The 23,971-nt window shown below is 34.8% G+C and overlaps 1 protein-coding gene and 2 pseudogenes across 1 annotated transcript; 1 reads left to right on the forward strand and 2 right to left on the reverse strand.

The window, feature by feature from the left end:
- Positions 1 to 329: 329 nt before the first annotated feature.
- Positions 330 to 2,498, reverse strand: LOC107832739 (protein NRT1/ PTR FAMILY 2.7-like; annotated as a pseudogene).
- Positions 2,499 to 4,125: 1,627 nt separating this feature from the next.
- On the forward strand, positions 4,126 to 7,264 carry LOC142164095 (uncharacterized). Its single transcript, XM_075221272.1, has 5 exons — positions 4,126 to 5,109; positions 5,211 to 5,219; positions 5,558 to 5,753; positions 6,157 to 6,218; positions 6,323 to 7,264. The coding sequence occupies exons 1-5, from the start codon at positions 4,126 to 4,128 to the stop codon at positions 7,262 to 7,264; spliced, it is 2,193 nt and encodes a 730-aa protein (XP_075077373.1).
- A 7,785-nt stretch (positions 7,265 to 15,049) lies between these two features.
- Positions 15,050 to 19,311, reverse strand: LOC107832740 (protein NRT1/ PTR FAMILY 2.7-like; annotated as a pseudogene).
- Positions 19,312 to 23,971: the final 4,660 nt, after the last annotated feature.

The raw sequence follows: 23,971 nt of genomic DNA on the forward strand, positions 1-23,971 counted from the left end.
TTTAGAGGTTAATAATGGTAGTCACATCATAGGCGGAGCCAGAATTTGAACTTTATAGGTTATTAATTTGTCACAGAACCCACGGCTCGTTTTAGTTCATGGGTTCACAATTAAATATTAATATATATTCAGTTAATTTCTTAATACACATAGTATTTAAGTAAAAGTAATTGAGTTCGACCGAACACATACCTTCATCCTTTGAACTCAATTTAAGCCTATAATTATTTTTGCACTATAGCATCGATGGCCCAAAGCACCAATCTTTGATAGTGGAAGCATCAATGCCACAAGCACTTAGCTTTGAAATATTCTCAAAACTAGCTGTCAAATGATTATATACTTTTTTAGTGCGTTCTCAAATTTCTGAGAGATCATAAAGATACTTGCAAGTAGAGTAACCCCTTATTATCCCAATCCCACTAATCTGATTAATTCGGATTTGTATCATGCTTACAGCGCTGTTAAAGGAGAAGCTCCTCGTAGGGCTGTCCAAAAAAAATTAATCAATCAATCTTTGTCCAAAATCAAAGTCTAGCAAACGACGACGGCACGAGGCTTGCCTTGTTCTTAACTCTTTAAGAGTTAGAAGAAGAGCAATTGTATATATACCCATCAAAAATCTTTTTTTCCTCCAATATGGGACAATGTCCCTTTGACAAGGAGGGAAACTCAAATATTTCATTTTACCTCCATTTCCCATTCACTCTCTTTAAGTTACACCAAGCTTAAAATTAAGCTAAACCAAACTTAAAAGCCCAACAATACGCAATGGCAATGGCTAACCATGTCATGGCTGTCGAAACACTCTTTAAGGATGTCGGAAATTCTTGGTAGTACAATGCTACTTGTCCTGGAAAAAGAAATGCCTCTCCAATTCCAATGATAACTAGCTGTGGCACGAGCCATAAGACAGAAATAGGTACAATATTGGAACGTCCTTGACTAAGGTTGAGGGAATTATGTGCTACATTTAGTCTTTTAGACTCAACCAAAGCTCCCACTCCTACGCCAACAAATGTGAGAACGTGGCCAGCTCCGATTCGTTTGAAGGGCGTGACAGATTGGCTAGTTAATTTTTCCCACATGGGAAAGAGTAATCTGTCGAATATTGTTAGAAAGATTGCGGTAGAGATGAGTATAATAACAGGAATTGAACCAGCAGGAATTTGAAAATGTGGTCCTATGTGTCTATCCATGGCTAATGCTTGAAGTACAGACAAACTAATTAGAAGTGCAATTGGAGTAGACAGAAATATGCTTGATGACCACAATGGAAGAGTTCTCATTAGGCTTTTAAAGTCTTCTACTTCACTTACTGTACAAAGTTTCCATGGTTTCGCGATTCAACCATCCGGCTTAACGTCTCCTTCATATTTTAGCGATGCACGGTTCAAGAATCTGCATTGCAAGTGAAGATATCCTTCAATTTATATATCGATGCTCATATTTGATCAATTATGAAACCATAAACAAGATTATGATAAAGAACAATATCTCATTGGTTGATTCCAGTACGGCTTGAACATGTGATCTATATGTCACACTATATATATCTGTGTATTATAATTTGTTGTAGCAGATAACCTGCCTTATTTTTCATGTTACTGATCGAATTTTTTAATTAATTACATGTAGTTACATTTTTGTATAGAATTTGTTATTGTAGCACCATATTGAATTAAACTCATTTCAAAAGAATTGAACTTATATGAACTTTCAATGTAAAGAACTTTTACACTACCAGTGTATTTTAAGATGTTGTAACAGATAACCTACCTTATTTTTCAAGTTAGTAATCACAAATTTGTATAGCCTACGTTACCTATATTTATCCTTTTAAGTGTAGAGAAGTTAAACTCATCTCAAAATTGAACAAGAGGAGTTACCTAAAGCTTCTTCAAGCTGAAATGGACATTGTTTCAGCAGTACTGCCATATGGTCCATGATACCAATTCTCATGTGAAGGAGAAACTGGAAGTTTCCTTTTCGAAATGGCGGCCACAATCACACGAGCTAAACTAGTAAAGGGGCTAACTTCAAACGTAGCATAATGGTAAAAGCGACTTCCAGCTAAAAAGACAACTAAACCAAGAAAATTGGCAGCTATACATACATAAAATCCAACTTTCCAGCTGATATTATCTTCTTTATCGACAATAGCTGTGAATCCTAAAACTGTCCCAATGTACATGGTGAAGAAGAACCAATTGAAGAACATGTTCTGATACTTTGAGTCGCGAAATTGGTTTGCTCCAATGGTTGCTATGTTAGTTCGCATTCCACCTAAACCAATTAATGCTAAGGTAATACCTCCATATAATAAGGCAAACTGAGATTTTGTGGGATTCATACAAAAGTCTGAATCATTTAGCATATTTGCTGAGGCCTTAGTGAATCAATTGAAGCTGTTAAAGCTAAGAGAACTATTCCCTGTGAAAGGTAAAGCAAGTCAGATGATCCCATAGAATTTTATTTTAATCGAATGAATTATCATGGTCTCGTTCAAGATATGCTTTAACTCTACTTATTGGCACTGGAGAAATTTTTACACAATAATCAGCTATAGTCGGATCCAGGATTTTTAATCTTTATGGGTTCAACGTTCTCGGTTCTTTTAAAATATGGGTGCAAAATATATTGTTTACTATATTGGTTAAAACAAAATGGTGCATACATATGTATCTAAAATGCAACCGGAAATGTCCCCTGAAAGCATAGAGTGACTTTTCAGTTACAATGGACAAAATAGAGTGACTTTTCGATTACAAAACAAAATAAAGTAACTTTTCAGTTAAAATGGACAAAATAGAGTGACTTTTATGTTACAAAACAAAGTAAAGTGCATTTCTTAAACAATTTCCGTTAGTTCGACCTTCTGAGAATTTTAACTTCAAGAAGCTTACAAACCAGCTAACTAACAACAACAAACAACCAAGTGTCATCTCACAAGTGGGGTCTGGGGAGGGTAATGTGTACGCAGACCTTACCACTGCCTCCAAAAATGTAGAGAGGTTGTTTGCGGTAGACCCTCGGCTTAGGAAAGGTAAAAGAAGGGCAACAACAAGCACACCAATCAGAAAATCGAAGCAAAGATACCAAACAAACACTACTGCAATCAGGAAGTCGAAACAAAAGCAACAAGAAACCAGCTAACTAACATGAAACCGAAAAGATCTTTAAAAACAAAAAAAGAGGGGGGGGGGAGCTGGGAGTAATACATACCAGTAGAGAGATGAAAGAAGAAATTCAGACCAGAGAAAGTGCCAAAGAAGGAATCAGCAAGAACAACAGCAATCACAGGAACAAAATTGACAGAGCAATTCATCATTGGAAACTTGAGCTGCGTCAATACTATTCATTCCAAATTCCTCAATTAGGTACACTGTCAGGTTACTCATCCAACCTGATGCTGCTATGTTCAAACCCTCCGTTGTTAGCCCAGATACATCTCAGGCCCAATTGTCACAGGCCCACTCGGATAAGGGAAAGAAGAAGGCCTTTTTATAGCTCTTAGCCACATTTGTTATAGTTTAAAACAGGTAACTATTTTCACAGTTATTTTTTCTTTTAATATCTGTATCTACAGAATAATAAAATTAGTTTTGGTCAATTGAATTTTGACCGACTCACTGGCATCTCTCTTCTTCTCTCAACCCTTCTAGGGTTTTCTTCCGTCATTTGTGCCATAGCTAACAAGCTTTCAACCTAACATGGTATCAGAGCAGGAATATAGATTCCTCTCGTCACAAGCTTTCTTCCGATGGTAACCCTGTTTGAAATCGTCAGGGATTGAATCTGATCAACGACGTTCAGAATACTTTCATGAAATTTGGGGCTTCCTTCAATCTCCGCGTATATTCGACTTTTATTGCTTCAATAGTCAATGATTTTCAACTTACTCGGTAGTTTCTGCTGGATTTCTCTACCTAGGGTTCATGACTGAACAAGACCTCACTGCTTCAGATTTTTCAGAAGAAGGACGGTATCGTGGTCATCCCTAATCACAAACTTTGTTATTCCTTTGTTGTTGATGTTCATTGCATGTACTTGATTTGGATTTATCTCTGATTACTTTAACATAATGTTGTAGTTTCTTAGTGTTAGCTTTAGTCACTGCTGAAAATGGGCACTGTAATAGATGATGTTAACTCTTCTTCACCTTCCAACATCTTTGCTTCGTTTTCCTTGGATCCTTCACATCCCTTCTATATTCATCCCTCGGATAATCCCGAAAGTCAACTGGTATCTGTACCATTCAGTGGTTGTGGGTTTGTGTTATGGCATAACAATATGCTCACTTCCCTCTCTGCAAAGAACAAACTCAGTCTATTAGATGGAAGAGTCAACCAACCCACTCCTGACTCTCCTTATTATCTATATTGGGAAAGGTGCAATGATATGGTTAAAGCCTGGATAACTAATTCAGTATCTAGAGAAATAGCTGTTAGTGTGATGTGTTTTAAAACTGCTAAGGAAGTTTGGAAAGATATAAATGAAAGGTTTGGTCAGTCAAATGGGTCTAAATACATCCAAATACAGAGGGAGATCAGCTCTACTACTCAAGGCTCCTCTGATATAGCTTCTTACTTCACCAAAATGAGGAGTTTGTGGGATGAGCTGAATTCATCATATGTAGGTCCTACTTGTTCATGGAGTGCATTACCTAAGTTCATAGAGGATCAACAGTTGTTTCAATTTCTCAATGGTCTCAATGAGTTTTACACAACTGTTAAGAGTGTCATTATGTTAGTGAATGCTCTTCCACCAATCAGCAAAGCTTATAGTCTTCTACAGCAAGATGAGAGTCAAAGAGAAGCTCACTCTGCTACTCCTAACTTCTGTGGTGATGCCACCTCTTTCTTGGTATCCCCTAGTACTCCTACTACAAATAGAAACTTCAGCCAAAATGTCTTTTGCAAGTACTACAAGAAGCCTGGCCACACTGTAGACAAGTGCTACAGACTTCATGGGTTCCCTACTGATTTCAAATTCACCAAGAATAAGAAGTATGCTTCTTGTGTCCAGACTGAAAGTCCACCTACCACTGTTGTCACTTCCACTTCTCAACATGCTGATTCTTCAGCCCATGGGTTTAACCAAGGAGCAGTATCAATACTTGTTGACCTTGTTCCAACAAGCTCAGATGTCTAATACTTCCACCTCTGATGCCTCCACTGTGAATCAATCTGCTTTTGCACACTTTGCAGGTTTGTTCAGTAAGTATATTGTAGATTCTGAGGCTCCTCATGTGTGTGCATCCTCTCAATTAGGTGTCACTCCTTGGATCTTAGATACAGTGGCTACTAATCACATGACTCCACATAAACACCTTTTTTTTAATGTCCAACCATTAATTAAGCCCTTTCTTGTCACCCTACTTAATAGATATAAAGCTAAAGTTATATCAACTGGATCTTTGTATCTTAGACATGATATAATTTTACTTCATGTTCTTCTTGTGCCATCCTTTCACTTCAATTTAATATCAATTCGTCAACTTATCTGTCAGCTAGATTGTTCAGCACTTTTTACCAAAATAATTTATTTTTTACAGGGCCCTTCTCTGAAGAGACCACTGGAAATTGGTAAAGCTGCAGGCAGGCTGTACTATCTCCATCCAGATGCTGACCTCTTTCCTATTTCATCTGGTTCTATGAATGTTTCTTCTTCTAGTAGTTTACCTAATGCTGTTTCACTTGTATATGATAAGTCCAGCCATGTTGTCACACTTGTTAATGGTACTCATGCTTGTAATCAGTCACATTGCCTTAATAAATTCGACTTGTTTTGGCATCAAAGAATAGGATATATGCCTTATCATAAAATAAAAATTATTCATTTCTTGTCTGATAAAGTATCTTCCAAGCAAAATGTTATGTGTCCTGTTTGTCCACTAGCAAGACAACAGAGATTACCTTTTCCTGAAAGTGTTATACACTCTTCTGTCCCTTTTCAATTAGTACATATTGATATCTGGGGTCCATATAACACTAGAACTTATAGTGGATTCAGATATTTTCTAACTTTGGTTGATGATTATACTAGAGCCACATGGACTCACCTTCTTTCTTGCAAGAGCAATGCTCTTTCTGTCCTTAAAGCTTTTACTGTCATGGTAAAAGTTCATTTTAAATCATCTGTTCAAACTTTTAGGTCTGACAATGCCTTTGAACTTGGTGGCAGTTTTGAAGCCACCAAGTTCTTCTCAAGCTAAGGCATTCTCCATCAGACCACTATTCCCCACACCTCTCAGCAAAATAGGATGGTTGAAAGAAAACACAAACACTTATTGAAAGTATCCAGGGTTCTTCTTTTTCAGTCTAACCTTCCCCTTAAATATTGGAGTGACTGTGTACTAACTGTCACTTACCTCATCAATAGACTTTCTTCTGTTGTTTTGAAGAGTCTTTCCCCTTATGAGAAACTCCATGGCCTCCCTCCACTTTATGATCACCTAAAATCCTTTGGATGTTTATATTTTGCTACTTCACCTAAGTTTGGCAGAGATAAATTTCAGGTAAGAGCTATTCCTTCTGTATTCTTGGGGTACCCCTTTGGCAAAAAGGGTTACAAACTTCTTAACCTCACTACTCATTCCATTTGCTTTTCTAGGGATGTAGTTTTTGAGGAACATATATTTCTTTATAAATCTGATCATCCTTCTGCCTTTCACTCTTCTTGTATATCAGATTTTATAGATCCTACACCCTCTTTCCCTTCATCTTCTCCTACTCCTGTTGTTTCCACATCCCAAGACTCTCATGTTCCATCAGTTTCTTCTCCTTCCCTTCCTTCTGCCTCCCTTCCTGTCATCCCCTCTCCTCCACCTTTGAGAAAATCCACCAGAACAGTCCAACAACCTTCCTATCTCAAAGACTATTTATGTTCTTCTATCTCTTCCCCTAATTCTCTTCCTACCTCTTCCAAGGTACCTTCTGTTGACATACACATGCATGAGCCCCAGTTCTACCAGCAGGCTGCTTCACAACCTACTTGGCAAGAGGCCATGCTAAAGGAATTCCAAGCCCTTGAGGCAAACCAAACTTGGGATATTGTCTCTTTACCCCCTCACAAGAAAGCTATTCCTTGTAAGTGGGTCTACAAAATCAAACAAAGGGTTGATGGTTCTATTGAGAGATATAAGGCTCGGTTGGTCATTAGGGGTGACACTCAAAAAGAGGACATTGATTTTACTGAAACTTTTTCCCATGTTGTCAAGTTGACCACCATCAAGTGCTTACTCACTTTGGCTGCTAAGTGAGGCTGGACTATTTTTCAACTTGATGTGAACAATGCCTTCCTTCATGGGGATCTCCACGGAGAGGTTTATATGAAGGTCCCACCTGGTCTTGATGTGTCTGCTCCCTCTTCTTCTCCTCCCCTGGTTTGCAGACTCAAGAAGTCCCTCTATGGTCTTAGGCAAGCTTCTAGATAATGGTTCTCAAAACTGTCTGAAGCCTTGCAATCCAGAGGCTACATTTCCAGCATGAATGATTATTCTTTATTCACCAAGGTCTCATCTGATTCTCTCATTGTCTTGGTTGTCTATGTTGATGACATATTGCTAGCTGGTAATGATGTTATTGAGATGAACTCTTTAAAGTCCTTCTTGGATGCTCAATTCAAAATCAAAGACCTGGGCTCAGTTCACTACTTTCTGGGATTGGAAATATCTCTTCTTCCTCAAGGTTATGTGATGAGCCAATACAAGTACACTTCTGACCTCTTGTCTGAATTTAATTGTCAATATTTCTCTCCTGTCATGACCCCTTTGGATCTTTCTGTGAAGCTGGTGTTAGACATGGATGAGCCTGTTTCTGATCCTAGCTTGTATAGGAGATTGATTGGGAAGCTTAATTTTTTACAACATACTAGGCGTGATATCTCCTTCTCAGTTCAACATTTAAGTCAGTTTCTTCAAAAGCCTCAAATACCCCACATGTTGGCAGCCTTGCATGTTCTCATGTATTTACTTAATGATCCAGCTCAAGGGGTGCTCCTCTCCAGTTCATCTAATTTGTCTCTCACAGCATATTCTGACTCTAATTGGGCTGCATGTGCCATTTCTCGCAAATCTGTCACTGGCTATTATATTACTCTCGGTGGCAGCCCAATTTCTTGAAAAAGCAAGAAGCAGCCCACTTTCTCCTTGTCCTCAGCTGAAGGTGAATACAGAGTACTTCGCAAAGTTTCAGCTGAGGTTTCCTGGTTGCTCCGACTACTACATGATCTTGGTTTGTCTATTTCCAGCCCAGTTCCAATCTATTGTGACAACCAGGCAGCTCTTCATATTGCCAAAAATTCAGTTTTTCACGAGCGCACCAAACATATTGAGATTGACTGTCATTATGTGCGTACTTGCTTGCAGACTGGTCTGATTTCTTTGCATTTTATCTCCAGCTCCAACCAGTTGGCAGACATCATGACCAAAGCTCTTCCTGGTCAAGTTCATCATGGTTTACTTTGCAAGCTTGGTGTATTCTCACCCTTAAGCTTGAGGGGAGGTGTTAGCCCAGATACATCTCAGGCCCAATTGTCACAGGCCCACTCGGATAAGGGAAAGAAGAAGGTCATTTTATAGCTCTTAGCCACATTTGTTATAGTTTAAAACATGTAACTATTTTCACAGTTATTTTTTCTTTTAATACCCGTATCTACAGAATAAGAAAATTAGTTTTGGTCAATTGAATTTTGACCGACTCACTGGCATCTCTCTTCTTCTCTCAACCCTTCTAGGGTTTTCTTTCGCCATTTTTGCCATAGCTAACAAGCTTTCAACCTAACAGTCGTTGTTGCTGCAATTGTTGATAACATAATAACTTAAACTTTTAGATGAGACGGTCAAACAATTCAACAACAATATGTTCGGTTGAACTCAATATATAAAGTAACATATATACATAATATTGTAAGATTTGAGAAAGAGTACCTATTGTAAAAGGGAAAGTGATCCACCCTCCTCGTTTTCCATGTCCAGTGGCGGAGCTCGTCAATTGTGCCTATCCATCGATCATCGAAGCTGAACTTCCCATCACTAAGCTATCTACTTTGTACTAAGATACCGATAACTTCCTATAAATATAACTTGAGAGAGAGAGAGAGAGAGAGAGAGAGAGAGAGAGAGAGAGAGAGAGAGAGAGAGAGAGAGTACATTTAAAGGGCAAGTTTTTGGGGAGATTTATAATTCTACCACATCTTATCTAATTTAATGAGTTTAAAATTTATTATTTATATACATTTAATAATTTTTTGGGCAAAAATATAGGGCATGAGCGAAAGTTATATATTCAGTTGAACCCATAGCTTCTACACTGCTTACTAGGGTTATCGAATTACCGTACTGAAATCGAAAATTTTGATATTTGGTATTCGATATTTTGATATTCGGTATGATATTTGGTTTACGTTTTTAAAAAATATGGTATTAGGTATGGTATTTTAAGATGAAATATCGAAATACCGATACTGTACTGAAATATATATTATATTACACGAAACATATAATATTAATTATAACATAAATATAAAAATTTAAAATTTTTCTTTATTCTCTAAGTTCATCAATTAACTCTAAGCAAGTAAGAAGACATTTCTAATGATCAAATTTATTCCTCTATGTGTAATTTTCTCTCTCTAGGTTGATAATTGATGATTTTGGACAAACGCTTTTAGTTTTGTACTTTTGAGTCCTTTAATAAAGAATATTATAATCTATGACTTTATGCATTTGTTAGTATTCAAACCGAATAAACCGAAGTTACCGAACCGAACAAACCGAAACCGAAAGGAGAAAACCGAATTTAATTAGGTACGGTATTGGTATAGCATTTTAAGAAATCGAATACCGAAAATACCTAACCGAAATATCTAAATATCGTACCGACCGATGAATACCCCTACTGCATACGCTTCTGTTTCAAGAGGCGGAGGGTTTTGAATTTTAGAACGATAATTTTACGAGCTAGTAATCGGGTTCTAAATTTAATATTTGTACATATTTGATAAAAAATTTAACACAAATACACTAATTAAATAAAAGTTACTGAATTTCACCGAACTCGTATTTAGGCTTAGCTCCGCTCCGCTTGAAAGCTCTGTTTTTCTTAACGATCTTCCCTCTCAAGTAATAAACAAATAGAGTACAGGTAGATAAGAGAGGGAATATCTTAACTAACCTGATTTTAAACATTTTCTTTTGACCAAAATATTCACATTTGTTGCTGTAGGTATTTATTCCTTTCCATTCACTTTCTCGTCCACTTAAAATAAATAAAAAGACTTTAATTGGACACTAGCCGTTGGAGAAATTTTCTACTAATTTATCTTCCACATTCATTATCCCAACAATAATAACCTTGATCTTCCATATTTAGTTTTTAATGTTTGAATTTATTTATTTATTGTCTTTACTTCTTTCATGAGGATTGATCAGTAGTGGTTGAATGATTTGTCTGTTCAAATTTCATATATTATACTTGGAGTCAGCATATTCGTAATCAACAACTTTTGCCAGGTTTAGACTTTTGAGAAATTGAAATTAAAAAAAAAAAGGTTAATTAAATACAAGAGAGAGTACATATGAAAATTGAAATGGTGGCAAACATCGCTCCAAATTGCTATATAAAACTTACATTATCGATTATTTTCATATTAAACAATGCAAACACGAGGGAGCTCTAACTGATTGCAACTTTGAACTTGATTCACATGCCAATAGGATAATCATCTTATTTATATTAATCTTCTGAGTGGGATAAAATATGTAATTATAATGAAATGGACTAAATAAATAGAGAAAAAGGTAGGTGTGACGAGCCAGGTAAAGACCAATGAGTAATTCTAAATAACCACCATGGAACTCGACCTTTTTCTCTAGTTAGTCAACTACTAATTATAATTAATGACTGTAGATTAGAATCATTAACATAGATAGTGGTGCATTATTATCTATACTATATTAAAGCACGAAGGTACTTAGCGAAATATCGTTCGCTTTTTTTACCTTTTAAAATAGAGTTTACACTGAACAATATAGTCATTTAATTATTTTCCTAATATTTAAGACTTCAAAATTAGCTAAATATTTCTCATTAATTCATTCCTTATTTAAACTAAGTAGGAAGCCTCAGTATATTAGGGCATCATATTCTGATATATTTTTGCTTAATTTGAGCAACATTCTACATGTGCATTATTCATAATTTTTATGAAGTTGTTATATACTTTAAATAGTAAAAAAATAAAACCAGAGGTTTTTTCCCAACAATGAAACTCGACGACAAAGAGTTGTGTAATTTCGTGTCCTTTGTCTTTCTATTTTAATCAAGAATAATTTTGCCTCTTAATTTATTGTCCCTCCCAATGAAACTATTTGTTGGTCTTAAGATTTAATTCGATACGTATTTATTTATTATTTGATTATTTATTTATATTTATATATTAAATGCTTTCTTATTTAAAATATATAGTAGTATAAAAGATTTGTAGTAGAAAAATCAAAATAATTTTAACCGATTAATTTTAGGTGAAAATTTGGACCATCTTCAATTTTGTTCGTCTTTTTTACCATTTAAAAATAAATTTAATACTAGACAAAATAGTCATTATAATTATTTTTCTCATATTTAGGAATAGTCATTTAATTATTTTTCTAATATTTCAAACTCTGAGTGCTTCCTTATTTAAATTGTATAAAGTATCTATAATTCAACCAATCAATATTCTCTAGAATTACTTTTTTACAATTAGTCAAACCATATTGACGTGCATACATCTAAAACAAATCTATCTATACTATATTAAAATCACGAAAACTCTTAGCGAATGTCATTCGCCTTTTTTACCATTTAAAAATGCTTTTACAAGGGATAAATTTATAATTTAAGTTAGTTTTCTACTATTTAGGATTTTGAAATCAATTAAAATTTTGCATATTAAATCTTTCCTTATTAAATAGGGAAGAAGTCATAATATGTAGGAACTCAAAATCAAAAAATATGCCTTATATAGATTGTACTAATTGACAATACATCCTTCATGCAATTACTTACGGAATCAGGATGAGAACAATGGCCACTTCACTTGATTTCTAATAAAATCACATATTGAATTAAATTTTTTAATACAATAACGTCTAAATTAAAATTATTTTAATGCGAAACAATACATGCACTTTAAAAGTTCTTATTTTAATCATACAAAGTAGTTAATCCATGTTTAATTAAGCACCCAAAATAATTATTTGATGTCATATTTTATTATAATAAACCGTAAAGCCTAAATTTATATTATAAAAGCACGAAACCTCTACACTAAATGTTAATCGATTTTTTATTCTTTAAAAATCATTTTTATATTGAATAAAAATGTTGTGTAAATATTTTACTAATATTCAAGATTTTAAAATCAATTAACGTTTTGCGTATTTTTTTGTATTTTTTTTTTTGTATTTGAACTATGTAAGAAGTCCAAACATTTAGTACTTTAAAATGAATTATATAGAAAAAAAATCCAAATTAATATATATATATATATATATATATATATATATAAAATCCAAATTAATATGATTACATAGAGTTAGTTAATTTAATAACTTTTATAGTAAGTTGTTAGCCCTATTAAATTTTCATGTTTCAGTAATGTTTTCTTTGCTTATGCACATTTCGACAAAGTTATGTAAATCATCATTTTTATTTATTTATTTAAACAACTAAAACTTTATTACATGGGTAATATCGAAACTTTTGAATAGCGATAAACTGAGAAGACATAAATTTGATAATCTTTAAGAATTGTAATAAAAGCTTATGTGTATCAGAAAAATTCTAAATCTTAAATTTTCAAGGGTTTTATGCTTTTACTGAAACTAACAAGAAGGCGCGATAATTTGTGAAACTGAACATATGAATTTATAATATTGGAACATAATCTAAGGTAAATTTTTGAATAATGATTGAAGAGTTTTACAAATAAGTTTCTTTTTTTATTGAGTTTGCTATATGAAATCAATATGCATAAATTTCATAAGCGTACACTTTATTTTATAACTCAAATATAATTTTCTTACAAAAATTACTCATTGAGATGGGAACACGCGCATACCAAAGACTAGTTTGAGAGAATGAGTCTTAACTCTTGAATTTTATATATAAACATATTCAGTTGCCACTAAGCTTTTGAATAGGGAAATATAAGATTCAATCCCGATTATATAGGCGAAGTAATGGGGAAAGAAGATTCGATTTCAAAGTGTGATTAATATCAAGGGCTACTAATAATTTATGCTGGTAATCAGGAAGCGTTACGAGGGGAATCAAATTACGTTAAGAAATATAAAGAAAATCCTATGGCCAACGTTAAATAAACTTTTCTTACGCTCTTTCATTTATTTATTAAACTCTTTTATTAAAGGGAAATTACACATAAATACAACTCACACACATACATTGCAACTAAGTGGCCTATATTTAACTTTGCAAAGTTATAGCTAATAGGCTGAGATTCAACATTCAACTCCAAAAAGGTTCTCGAAATTAGTATTCAATTTTTTTTTTTAAAATATTCAACCTTTTAACTTAATCAAATCATTAATTGTGACTCAAATATTAGTTCAACAAACCAAATCCATTTGGGTGGTGAAAATTAGATTTTTAAAATAATCCACCATTGTTAGATAAGCTTAAATAAGTGAGTTTAAATTTCGAATATGGTTTTATTAGAAAGTGGATGTTGTTTAGACTTGTTAGAAATAGTATAAGGAGGTAGTATACAAAATTTGAAGTCATTTAATAAAGATTGGACTGGTCCACCATTGTTGAACAAGCTTAAATAAGTTTATTTAAATTTTCAATCTGGTTTTGTCAGACATTTGGAGTGGGTGTCCTTTAGATTTATTAGAAATAGTATAAGGAGGTTGTATACAAAATTTGAAGTCATTTAATGGAGATTTGGAATGGTTTTGAACAAGAATTGCAACTGAAAATCATATAAAAAGTTCGTTTACAGACGCTTGTATAAAAGTATATAACAATGTATAAGAGGTGTTTATACACCAATATATACTATTATACAATATTATACATCACTATACAAAAACTGATTTCGTCTTCTTCCTTGCATCTTTTCTGTAATTTAACTCAAATCTTGCTCAAATCTACTCCAAATCATTTCAAATTTTAATTTTGAACTCCTCTTGATGTTTTCAATCAATTGGAACAACACCTAATCCAAACAACTAACAAACTTAAAAAATTATTTTCAAAAGAGAAGCTTTGAATGGTCTTTAATGGTAGACTTCTATTCTTTAATTTTTTTGTCCTTCAATTTTCTTACATCCACAGTTACACACATATACATTGCAACCAAGTGATACAGTTATAACTTTATAAATCTGTAGCCCGAAAGATAATAGGAGGTTTTAAAAAAATTAATATTTCACACAATCAGATACTGTTTTCACACAAAGGTAGCAGAAAATGCAAAGCAGAAGCTCCAAACAATAATCGGGTAGCTTCCAATAACTTCTTTTCAAATCATGTACATATTGGGCTAAACTGGGTAAAAATTTGAAATATGGGCTAATTTGCGTTATGTGGTCCAGCGAACTGATTTTAAGTGTAACTGTTTAATGTGTATGCTCGACGACTCATTTTCAATTTTCCTTCGCTACGCATCATTTTCTAACTTCTACTGGCTTCCATTTTCAGCAATATTAATTAACTACATCCAATTTAACCTACTTTATGTCTTAAGTTACCAAAGTAAAGATCGCGTATGATGGAACACATAAGAGATTGACATGATCATGCACAAAAAACGGCAAGTCTATATACATATATTTCCATTATTGAGCCAGGCTAGCTGGCTAAAATCTTAATTTTTTTTTATTCTCCTCCCTTTTGATCTCCTTTGTTGGAGCTATTGCTACTTTGATGACTCGAACTCACAACTACCTTGAGGTTGTAGATGAGGGGTGCTAACCATCTGAGCAACCCCCTTGTCAGCCGGCTAAAATCAGTAATTGGAATCATCAGATGCACCCTGATCAAACACCTTCTTTCACTTTGTTTTTTTAGAACCAAAGACATACTCCTTTCATTCACTTTTACTTTGTATGTATATTAAAAATAAATTTTTATTTTTACTTGTCACTTTACGCATATCAAGAGAAGAGAAGACACATTTTATTTTCTTGTTATACCCACAGTATTTATTACTCATTTCAAATCATTTTCTCAAATCCAATAAAATATGCATCAATTAATATGGGTGTCACAGTAAATTATGCACTTCATTTATTATTTCTTAAGGGGCGTGAAAAGTCAAAACGTGCCAAGTAAAAGTGAACGGAGGGAGTAGTAAATAATAACCAAAGTTCAACACTCCAATCACAGTAAACACCCAATAAAAATTTTACTGTCCATTCTCCCCTGGTTTATGTCATTAGGCAACCAAGTAGCTGCCCTGCGAACAAGATCAATCAAAGCAGTGCTGACGTAAAACGAAATGGCAATGACTAACCATGTCATGGCTGTTGAAACACTCTTTAAGGATGTCGGAAATTCTTGGTAGTACAATATATGCTACTTAGTCCTGGAAAATGAAATGCCTCTCCAATTCCAATGATAACTAGTTGTGGCACGAGCCATAAGACAGACATAGGCACAACATTGGAACGTCCTTGACTAAGGTTGTGGGAATTATGTACTACATTTAGTCTTTTAGTCTCGACCAAAAGCTGCCAATCCCAGGCCAAGAAAAGTGAGCACGTGGCCAACTCCGATTCGTTTGAAGGGCGTGACAGATTGGCTAGTTAATTTTTCCCATGTGGGAAAGAGAAATTTGTCGAAAAGTGTTAGAGAAATTGAGGTGGAGAGGAAAATGTGGAAATGTGGTCCTATGTATCTATTCATGGCTAAGGCTTGAAGTACAGATAAGCTAAATAGAATGGCAATTGGAGAAGACAGAAATATGCTTGATGACCACAATGGAAGAGTTCTCATTAAGTTTTTAAAGTCTTCTATTTCACTCACTTTACAAAGTTTCCATGGTTTAACGTCTCCTCCACATTTTAACGCTGCGCGGTTCAAGAATCTGCTTATAACAAGCGAAAGAGATACTTGTATTTTTTAGTAAACCGTCTCTCACCCAATCTTAAACGAGTTGGGTTATATTGTTTGTTGACTTGATCCAGGTTAAATTTGAATTGAAATTTCAAAACTATTGGGTCAAACGGGTAGAGTAACACGAAAAAAACCCAACCCAAATATATAAAATCAAATTTGGAGAATGGAAATTATGTGAATTTTGGAAAACTTAAAATAATAATTTAAGAAAAAAGACATTAACTTTCACATTTTTTTGAAAAGCAAAAAAAAAAAAAGAGAGGTGTATTAACCTATTAGGTCATGTTGGGCGGGTTGGTTATGACCCAAGCAAACTTTCGTCAGATTTGGTCATGACCTGACCTATTTTTACTCTCTGCAAATTGACCCAACCTACCCATTTATCACCTCTCATTCTGAAACGATAAACAAGAAAAAGATAAAGAATAGTGTGTGAATATCAAAATCATAATAGTGGAGTTAATTACCTAAAGCTTCTTGAAGGTGAATTGGCTATAGTTTTATAATACCAATTCCCAGGTGAAGGTGAAATTGGAAGTTTCCTTTTCGAAATGGCGGCCACAATCACACGAGCTAAACTAGTAAAAGGGCTACCTTCAAGTTTAGCATAATGGTAGAAGCGATTTCCAGTTAAGAAGATAACTAAACCAAGAAAATTGACAGCTGCACACACATAAAACCTAACTTTCCAGCTTACATTGTCTTCAATGTAGACAATAACAGTGGATCCAATTATTGTCCCAGTGTACATAGTAAAGAAGAACCAATTGAAGAACATGTTCCAAACATAGCTTTGGATGCCAAGGTAATACCTCCATATAATAAGGCAAACTCAGCTTTTGTGGGATTCATACAAAAGCCTGAATCATTTTTGCATATTTGCTGAGGCCTCAGTGAATCAATTGAAGCTGTTAAAGCTAAGAGAATAATACCCGGTGAGAAGCAAATGAAGGACCCGTTTGGCCATAGATTCTGTCAAAATAAACTTGGGTTTTATTTGGCAAATACATGTTTGGCCATAGATTTTACCTACATTTCGGCCAAATCCCAAATCCCAAAACCAACGGCCAAATATCACTATAATATTTTTTAAAAAATTGCCCCAAACTTTTGTATTTTATAAAAGAGCCCACTATTTATTATTTTGTAGCGATGCTGTTTCGCCTTCTCGGTCATCTGATAGTATATCATGTAGTTCATTATAAAAATGATAATTTTGTATCAAATTTATTTATGTTCAGGACTATGGTTTGCGATAATATAATGAATGCTATTGATAATGGTACTGTTGGGTATTTGTGATAGTTTTTAGAACTTGTGGGTATAACTCATGTTTCATGTTTTTCCAAACCAAACTTCACCCAAAACAGATGTCCAAACACATTTTCATCTTCTAACTAAACTTCACCCAAATCAGATTTTTCAGAATAAATTTGGGAATCTATGGCCAAACGCTAGCGAAATATTAGTGGTGTCAAATGGGCGAGCACGACAAATTTTGGATGGGTCAAAATGTGTTGAGTCAATAAATGGACGGGTCAAATGACCTACCCAAAAGTTACTTGGGCTGAGATGGACTGGGTCAAGATGGGCTAAAATTTGGATCATAGCCCAACCCGCCCAACTCTTACCAAACTTTAATTAATATATGTTATTTTCTTATTAATTGTATAATTACTAAATAAGATTTTTTTTCTTTTGTTATGGTCATATGTAACTTATCAAACAAAAAAAATTATTTCTAAGATATTTTAGCAAAGTTATCCATGGATTAATTTGGGCTAAAAATTAACCCAACTTTAAATGGATTGGATCAAGATGAGCTGAATTAAATAAATATACAGGTCAATAACCACGGTCATTGCCCTATGAAATATCATGGTCTCAAGATGAACATAAATTCTATGCATTGACATTATAAAAAAATATTTACACAATTAGGCATAGGCCGCATAGGCGGGTGTAGGATTAAAATCTTATATTCTTATGTGTTTAAACTATAGGCGCAAAACATAACATTTATACTGAGCTGTATCAAGAATCTGGAAAACCTAATTAACATGAAACCAAGAAAATAAAGAAGAAAGGTCCGGGCAGTATGTATTGGTTGGAGTAATACCAGTAGAGAGACCAAAGAAGAAATCCAAACAAGAAAGAAAGTGCTGAAGAAGGAATCAGCAAGAACAGCAGCAATCACAGGAACAAAATTGACAGAGCCATTCATAACATTGGAAACTTGAGCAGCATCAATACTATTCAATACTCATTCCAAATTCCTTTATTAGGTGCACTGTCAGGTTGCTCATCCACCCTGCTGCTGCTATGTTCATCCCGCCGTTGTTGCTATAATTGTTGATAACATAATAATTTTGTTAGAATCAAAATAATCATGTGTCATGTGCGGAAGCTAGCAAAAGCAAATCTTCAACGACGATAAATCAGACAACAAAGAGAAATATATTAAAAGAGACATAAACATTTAATGTGATTCGGTCAATTAACCTACGTCCACAGGCAAGATGAGCAATTCACTGTATAAAAGAGAGTACAAAATATTTGAGAGAATAACATCACAAAGAAACAAACACAAGTGACAGGCTAATATTCGTCCCGAAATTCTCCCCCTAAATAAGACTCTCAAACCCCCATATGACTATATCGTAAATATTGTTGAATAAGAATGATGGATTGCACCTTTTCCTCCAAGAAATGGGATTAGCCAAATATGAGAGATTTATAATTTTCAATCTCAAAAAAGAAAAACTCAATTATGATAAATATATTGTCATTTATAAGAAAACTAAATATAATAAAAAAATCAGGACAAACACATAACAAACTTAAACTTTTAGACGATACGATCAGCAAATTCAACACCAAGATGTTCATTTGAGCTCAATATAAAAGTCACATATATACATAATATTGGAAGATTTGAGAAAGATTACCTATTGTAAAAGGGAAAGTGATCCAGCCTCCTTGTTTTCCATGTCCAGCGGCAGAGCTCGTCAATTGTGCCTCTCCATCTATCACCGAAGCTGAACTTTCCATCACTAAGCTCTCTAGTCTTTTCCAGTATATAGGAAACTGATGATTTCTAATAAATGCTATTGTTTTCATTTTATAGCATTCTAAAGAAAAGCTTGAGAGCTTTGTTTTTCTTCACGATCTTCCCTTTTTAATAAATAAATCGGTTAAGGGTCATATTTGCATCTGTACTTTTTAAAAAGAGTTATATTTGCCCTTTGTTATACTTTTTTGATATATTTATCCTTACCGTTATACTTAAGGATTATATTTACTCCTCTACTCTTCAAAAATGATTACATTTGTCATTCGTTATACTTTAGGATCATATTTACCCTTCTACTCTTCAAAACGGGTCATATTTGCCCTTCGTTATACTTTCTTGACATATTTATCCTTAAAATTATACTTTAGGATTATATTTGCCCCTCATCCGTTAGATTGTCATGTCCCACTTTTATTTTCCTACATAGCGCCTATGTGAATTTCTTTTTCTTCCAATTTAAATATGGTCACCTATTTAAGATAATTTAATCCACCCACCCAATTTAAATAAGACACACTAAGTAAAATAAATGGAAATCCTAATCCCCTCCCCCCACCACCACCACCACCACCACCACCACTCGTCCATCTCTCTTCTCCGGGTCAGCTCCATATTTTTCGGAGAGCGAGAAAATTTTGGACAGTGAGTGAATGAAACTTTAGTGTTATCTCTAATTGATTTATTTAATTATTTCACCTTTGTCTATGTTAATTTATTTCCCTTTAATACTTAGGAGTTAGGAGACATGAATCACTCAATGATCTTTTGAAGTGTTTGTAGAGATACGACTCTGTAAAGTCTAAACTGGGTCAATTGACCATGATTGATCAACGAAAAGCAATTTTATGATACGGCATTTACGAAGATTGTGCGAAATACAATAGTGATATAGCAGCGGCAACATATTGGCAAACAATAACTTTGAACTCAAAATCAGTAATCTAATACAACTCATAATTATTGCAGTAACCAAAGTAAATTACGAGAAGTTGCACAACAATGGAGTTAATGAAGTCTTATTTAAATTGGGCGGGCGGAGTTAAATTATCTTAAATAGGTGACCATATTTAAATTGGAAGAAAAAAAAATCCACATAGGCGCCATGTAGGAAAACAAAGGTGGGACATAGCGATCTAACGGATGAGGGACAAATATGATCCTAAAGTATAATTGTAACAATAAATATGCCAATAAAGTATAACGAAGGGCAAATATAACTCTTTTTGAAGAGTTGAGGGGTAAATATGATCCTAAAGTATAACGAAGGGCAAATGTAACCCTTTTTGAAGAGTAGAGGAGTAAATATGATCCTAAAGTATAACAGTAAGGATAAATATATCAAAAAGTATAACGAAGGGCAAATATAACCCTTTTTGAAGAATACAGGGGCAAATATGACCCTTAACCGTAAATAAATTATTATTAACATAAAAGTAGAGGTAGATAAGAGAGAATATCTTAACTAACCTCATCTTTTTTTTGAGGGGGCAAAATAATCATGATTTCCATTGTAGGTATTACTTCTTTTCATTAGTTCACTTACTCTTCCTTTATAAATATAAATAAAAAGGTGGGATACTAGCCGTTGGAGAAAATTGCTTTGAAGTTATCTTTGTGGCTATATTTCAAAGACCAAATGATAAATGTATTAGTCATTCTAGAAGCCTATGATAAGTGGCAAAAGAAGTATACAAAGTGGCAATTCATCTGACACGTTTTTGTCATGCAAAACAAAGCTTCATGCAAAACAAAGTTTCATGCAAATGAGGCTATAAATAGCCATTGTCAACCTCTCCTTTTAATCATTATCAATTAGGAAGATAGAAGAAATACTTCTATGGTCATTACTATGTACATCATATCATTATGACATAGCAGGGCCCGGTCCTATGTACCGTGTTCATTTGTAGGAAGCCTGTCCAAATTGTGTCAAATGGGCCCACCGGCCCAAAAGGACATTCAATCATCATATGTGCTAAATGTTGCATCTTTGAGGGTAGAAAGGTCATTTGCGAACTGATGTTTGGGAAAGAAAGGTGAAAATGAAGTAAGAGAGAATATTGAGGGTTTTATCGCTTTTAGTTTTCTTGTCCCGTTTTCTAAAAAGAAAAAACAACAACAACAAAAAAAGATTTCACACTTTCTTATCATTTTTCAAAAAAGAGAAAAAAATAGTTTTCCCAAATTAGTTGCATTTTTGAAAGCTTTCTCCCATATCCAATCCTCCCGAACTACGCATGCCTGATTCTCGTCTTTTAGGGCGGGATACGTAGGCAACCCACATAGGATCCGGTCTTCCTCCTCTTCCTAGTGAGTCTCAAGTTCTTGGCATCGGAGGTTGTAGCCAGGTCTTGCATGTCTTGCCACTTTTGGCTACAACGGTCTTTTTTGTAAAACAGGGCTATTTTCTCAAAGTGGCTTGTTAACCTATGTCTTAGAGTCCTAACTCCATAACAAGATGTTCTCTCAGTTTAAGGTCCATTCCTGTTGAATTTGCATGTCTAGCCACTTCTGCTCATATCGGCCATTTTGCAAAATGGGGTCATTTTTGCAAAAGTGGTTCAGTAACCCGTGCCTTAAAATATTGAGTACACAACTAGGTATCCTATTACGTTAAGGTCCGTCTTTGTTGAGTTTGCATCTCTAGCCACGTTTGGTCATATCGGTCATTTCTGCAAAATAGGTTATTTCTGCACAGTAAAATTGAGGGTCATGATTATTGGGAGTTTGAAGTCATATAAGCCTTAGTGAGGTATTTCCATGTCTTAGAGGTCACATTTTTTGAGTTTGCACTAATAGCCACCCTTGGCCATATAGGTCATTTTGTAAAACAATAGCCCAATCATATCTTGTGTGTGTCTAATAGGAAGTGATGTGTCATATAGTGTCTTGAGTCACTAAATGTGTTCTCTTCATTCATGTATGGACCCACTAATTCGATCTAAAGTGCTGATGGTAGTGAAAATTCCGAGGAAGTTGGTCGGATGGTGGAAACTGTTTTCACTATTAGAACAACAGGAGCTAATGAATAAGTTGGGCACCCTCAATTCGCTTCTTGATATCACACCTCATCCGGATTTAGTGGAGGCGATGTTGACCTATTGGGACCCGCATAATATAGTTTTCAGATTTGGAGAGTGTGAAATGACTCCTACCCTATCAAAAATGTCTGGTCTCACTCATCTAAGTTACACAGGAAAAAATATGATAGTTCCCCGAGATCACTCTAGAACAAAATTCCTTAGCAATTTGGGCCTTAAAGACAACAAGCATTTGGGATGCCTCGAGCAGTCTTGGATATCTTTGGATTATTTGTTTGCTAGATTTGGTCCTCGCGGTGACTTAAATGTCTTTTGGGATGAGTTTTGCACAACCAACGCAAAATGGCAAAGACGTCGCAATAAAGATTTTAGCCTTGCTTTGTTGGGTATGTTGGTGTTTCCTTTGGACGAGAGGCATATTAGCACTCACCTACAATCAGTAGTGATTGCCTTATTTCATGAGAAACAATGCAAAACTGTTACCGTTGTAGCGCCCCTCTTTCTCGCGAAATCAGGATTTCGACAGGTGACAACTCTTTTAAAGGAAGGTGTTAAAAGAGAGAGTCGCCACCTAACGGGTTTGAGGTGCGTTAGGGCACCTATTTGCAAATAACTCTGGTTTAACCAGTTTGCGTCACCAAAGATCGGGTAAGGGCTCAAATTACCTTGAAGAGAAGGTGTTAGGCACTCTTCGAGGTCCACAATTGTGGGTCCCGGCCGAACTTGAATTATATGAATTAGTCAAATAGTCAGAGAGAAAAACAAGAAGTTTAAAAAAAATCATTATTAGAAAGTCCTTGAGTAAACACGGATAATTGGTTTAAAGACAAGATGGGGGGTCCTAAGTTTTTTAGCCTAAAGGATCACCCCGTGCAACATAAATAATACTTCGTAACTCCCTCGAGGTGGGGTGTTACTCGTATTATTCAGCGGGCACAGACTATCATCTCCTGCTACCCGATTACTATCTTTAAGTTTTTACCTAAAGCGCACTAGTTGATTCTAAACCGTGCCCTATGCGTGCACTACCTGTCCCATGCCTATGGACCAGGAGGCGGTTGGACCTCTATTTTGGATGGTTTATAGACTTAGCCTAGGCTGCTCAGAAATAATAAAACTAGGCGACATACAAAACAAGTTGAACTTCATGTAAAAGCAATTAAGGGCTCAAGTTAGCCTCCACATTTAGACAACAAATGCACGCGAACAAATTTTCACATTAAACGTTAGACAATTTCAAGATTGAGGCAAATTAAAGCCATTAGGCCCTATATACATGGCTTCTATGTGACCTTGGGATTCGAACATGCAGGCAGTTTCAGATGCAAGATGCCACCTTTATAGGCGTGATTTCTGAACAACTATACATTTTAGGGAATCTGGTATTGCGAGCTGATTGTTGAAATTACAGATTACAAGTGGTTAAACCTATAGACATGATTTTTAGGTGATTCGCGCAGTAGTTGGCAGTGATAACTATGGAAAATACTCAGAATTACCCAATTTGATCTTATAGGCATGCTTTCTAATAGCGGCAGAGTTAAGCAATGAAACAGTATTTGAAAGTTCAATATTAACACATTAAGCGAGTGGTATTACCCTATAAGCAGCATTTCTAACGATACATAGGAGCAGAATATGTTTGAGCAAATTAACACCTATAGGCAGGATATCTAACAACACATGGTAGCAGAACATGTTTGAGCAAATTAGACACCTATAGGCAG

This window comes from Nicotiana tabacum, chromosome 9 (genome assembly GCF_000715075.1).
Source record: "Nicotiana tabacum cultivar K326 chromosome 9, ASM71507v2, whole genome shotgun sequence".
In the NCBI taxonomy this organism is placed as follows: Eukaryota; Viridiplantae; Streptophyta; class Magnoliopsida; order Solanales; family Solanaceae; genus Nicotiana; species Nicotiana tabacum.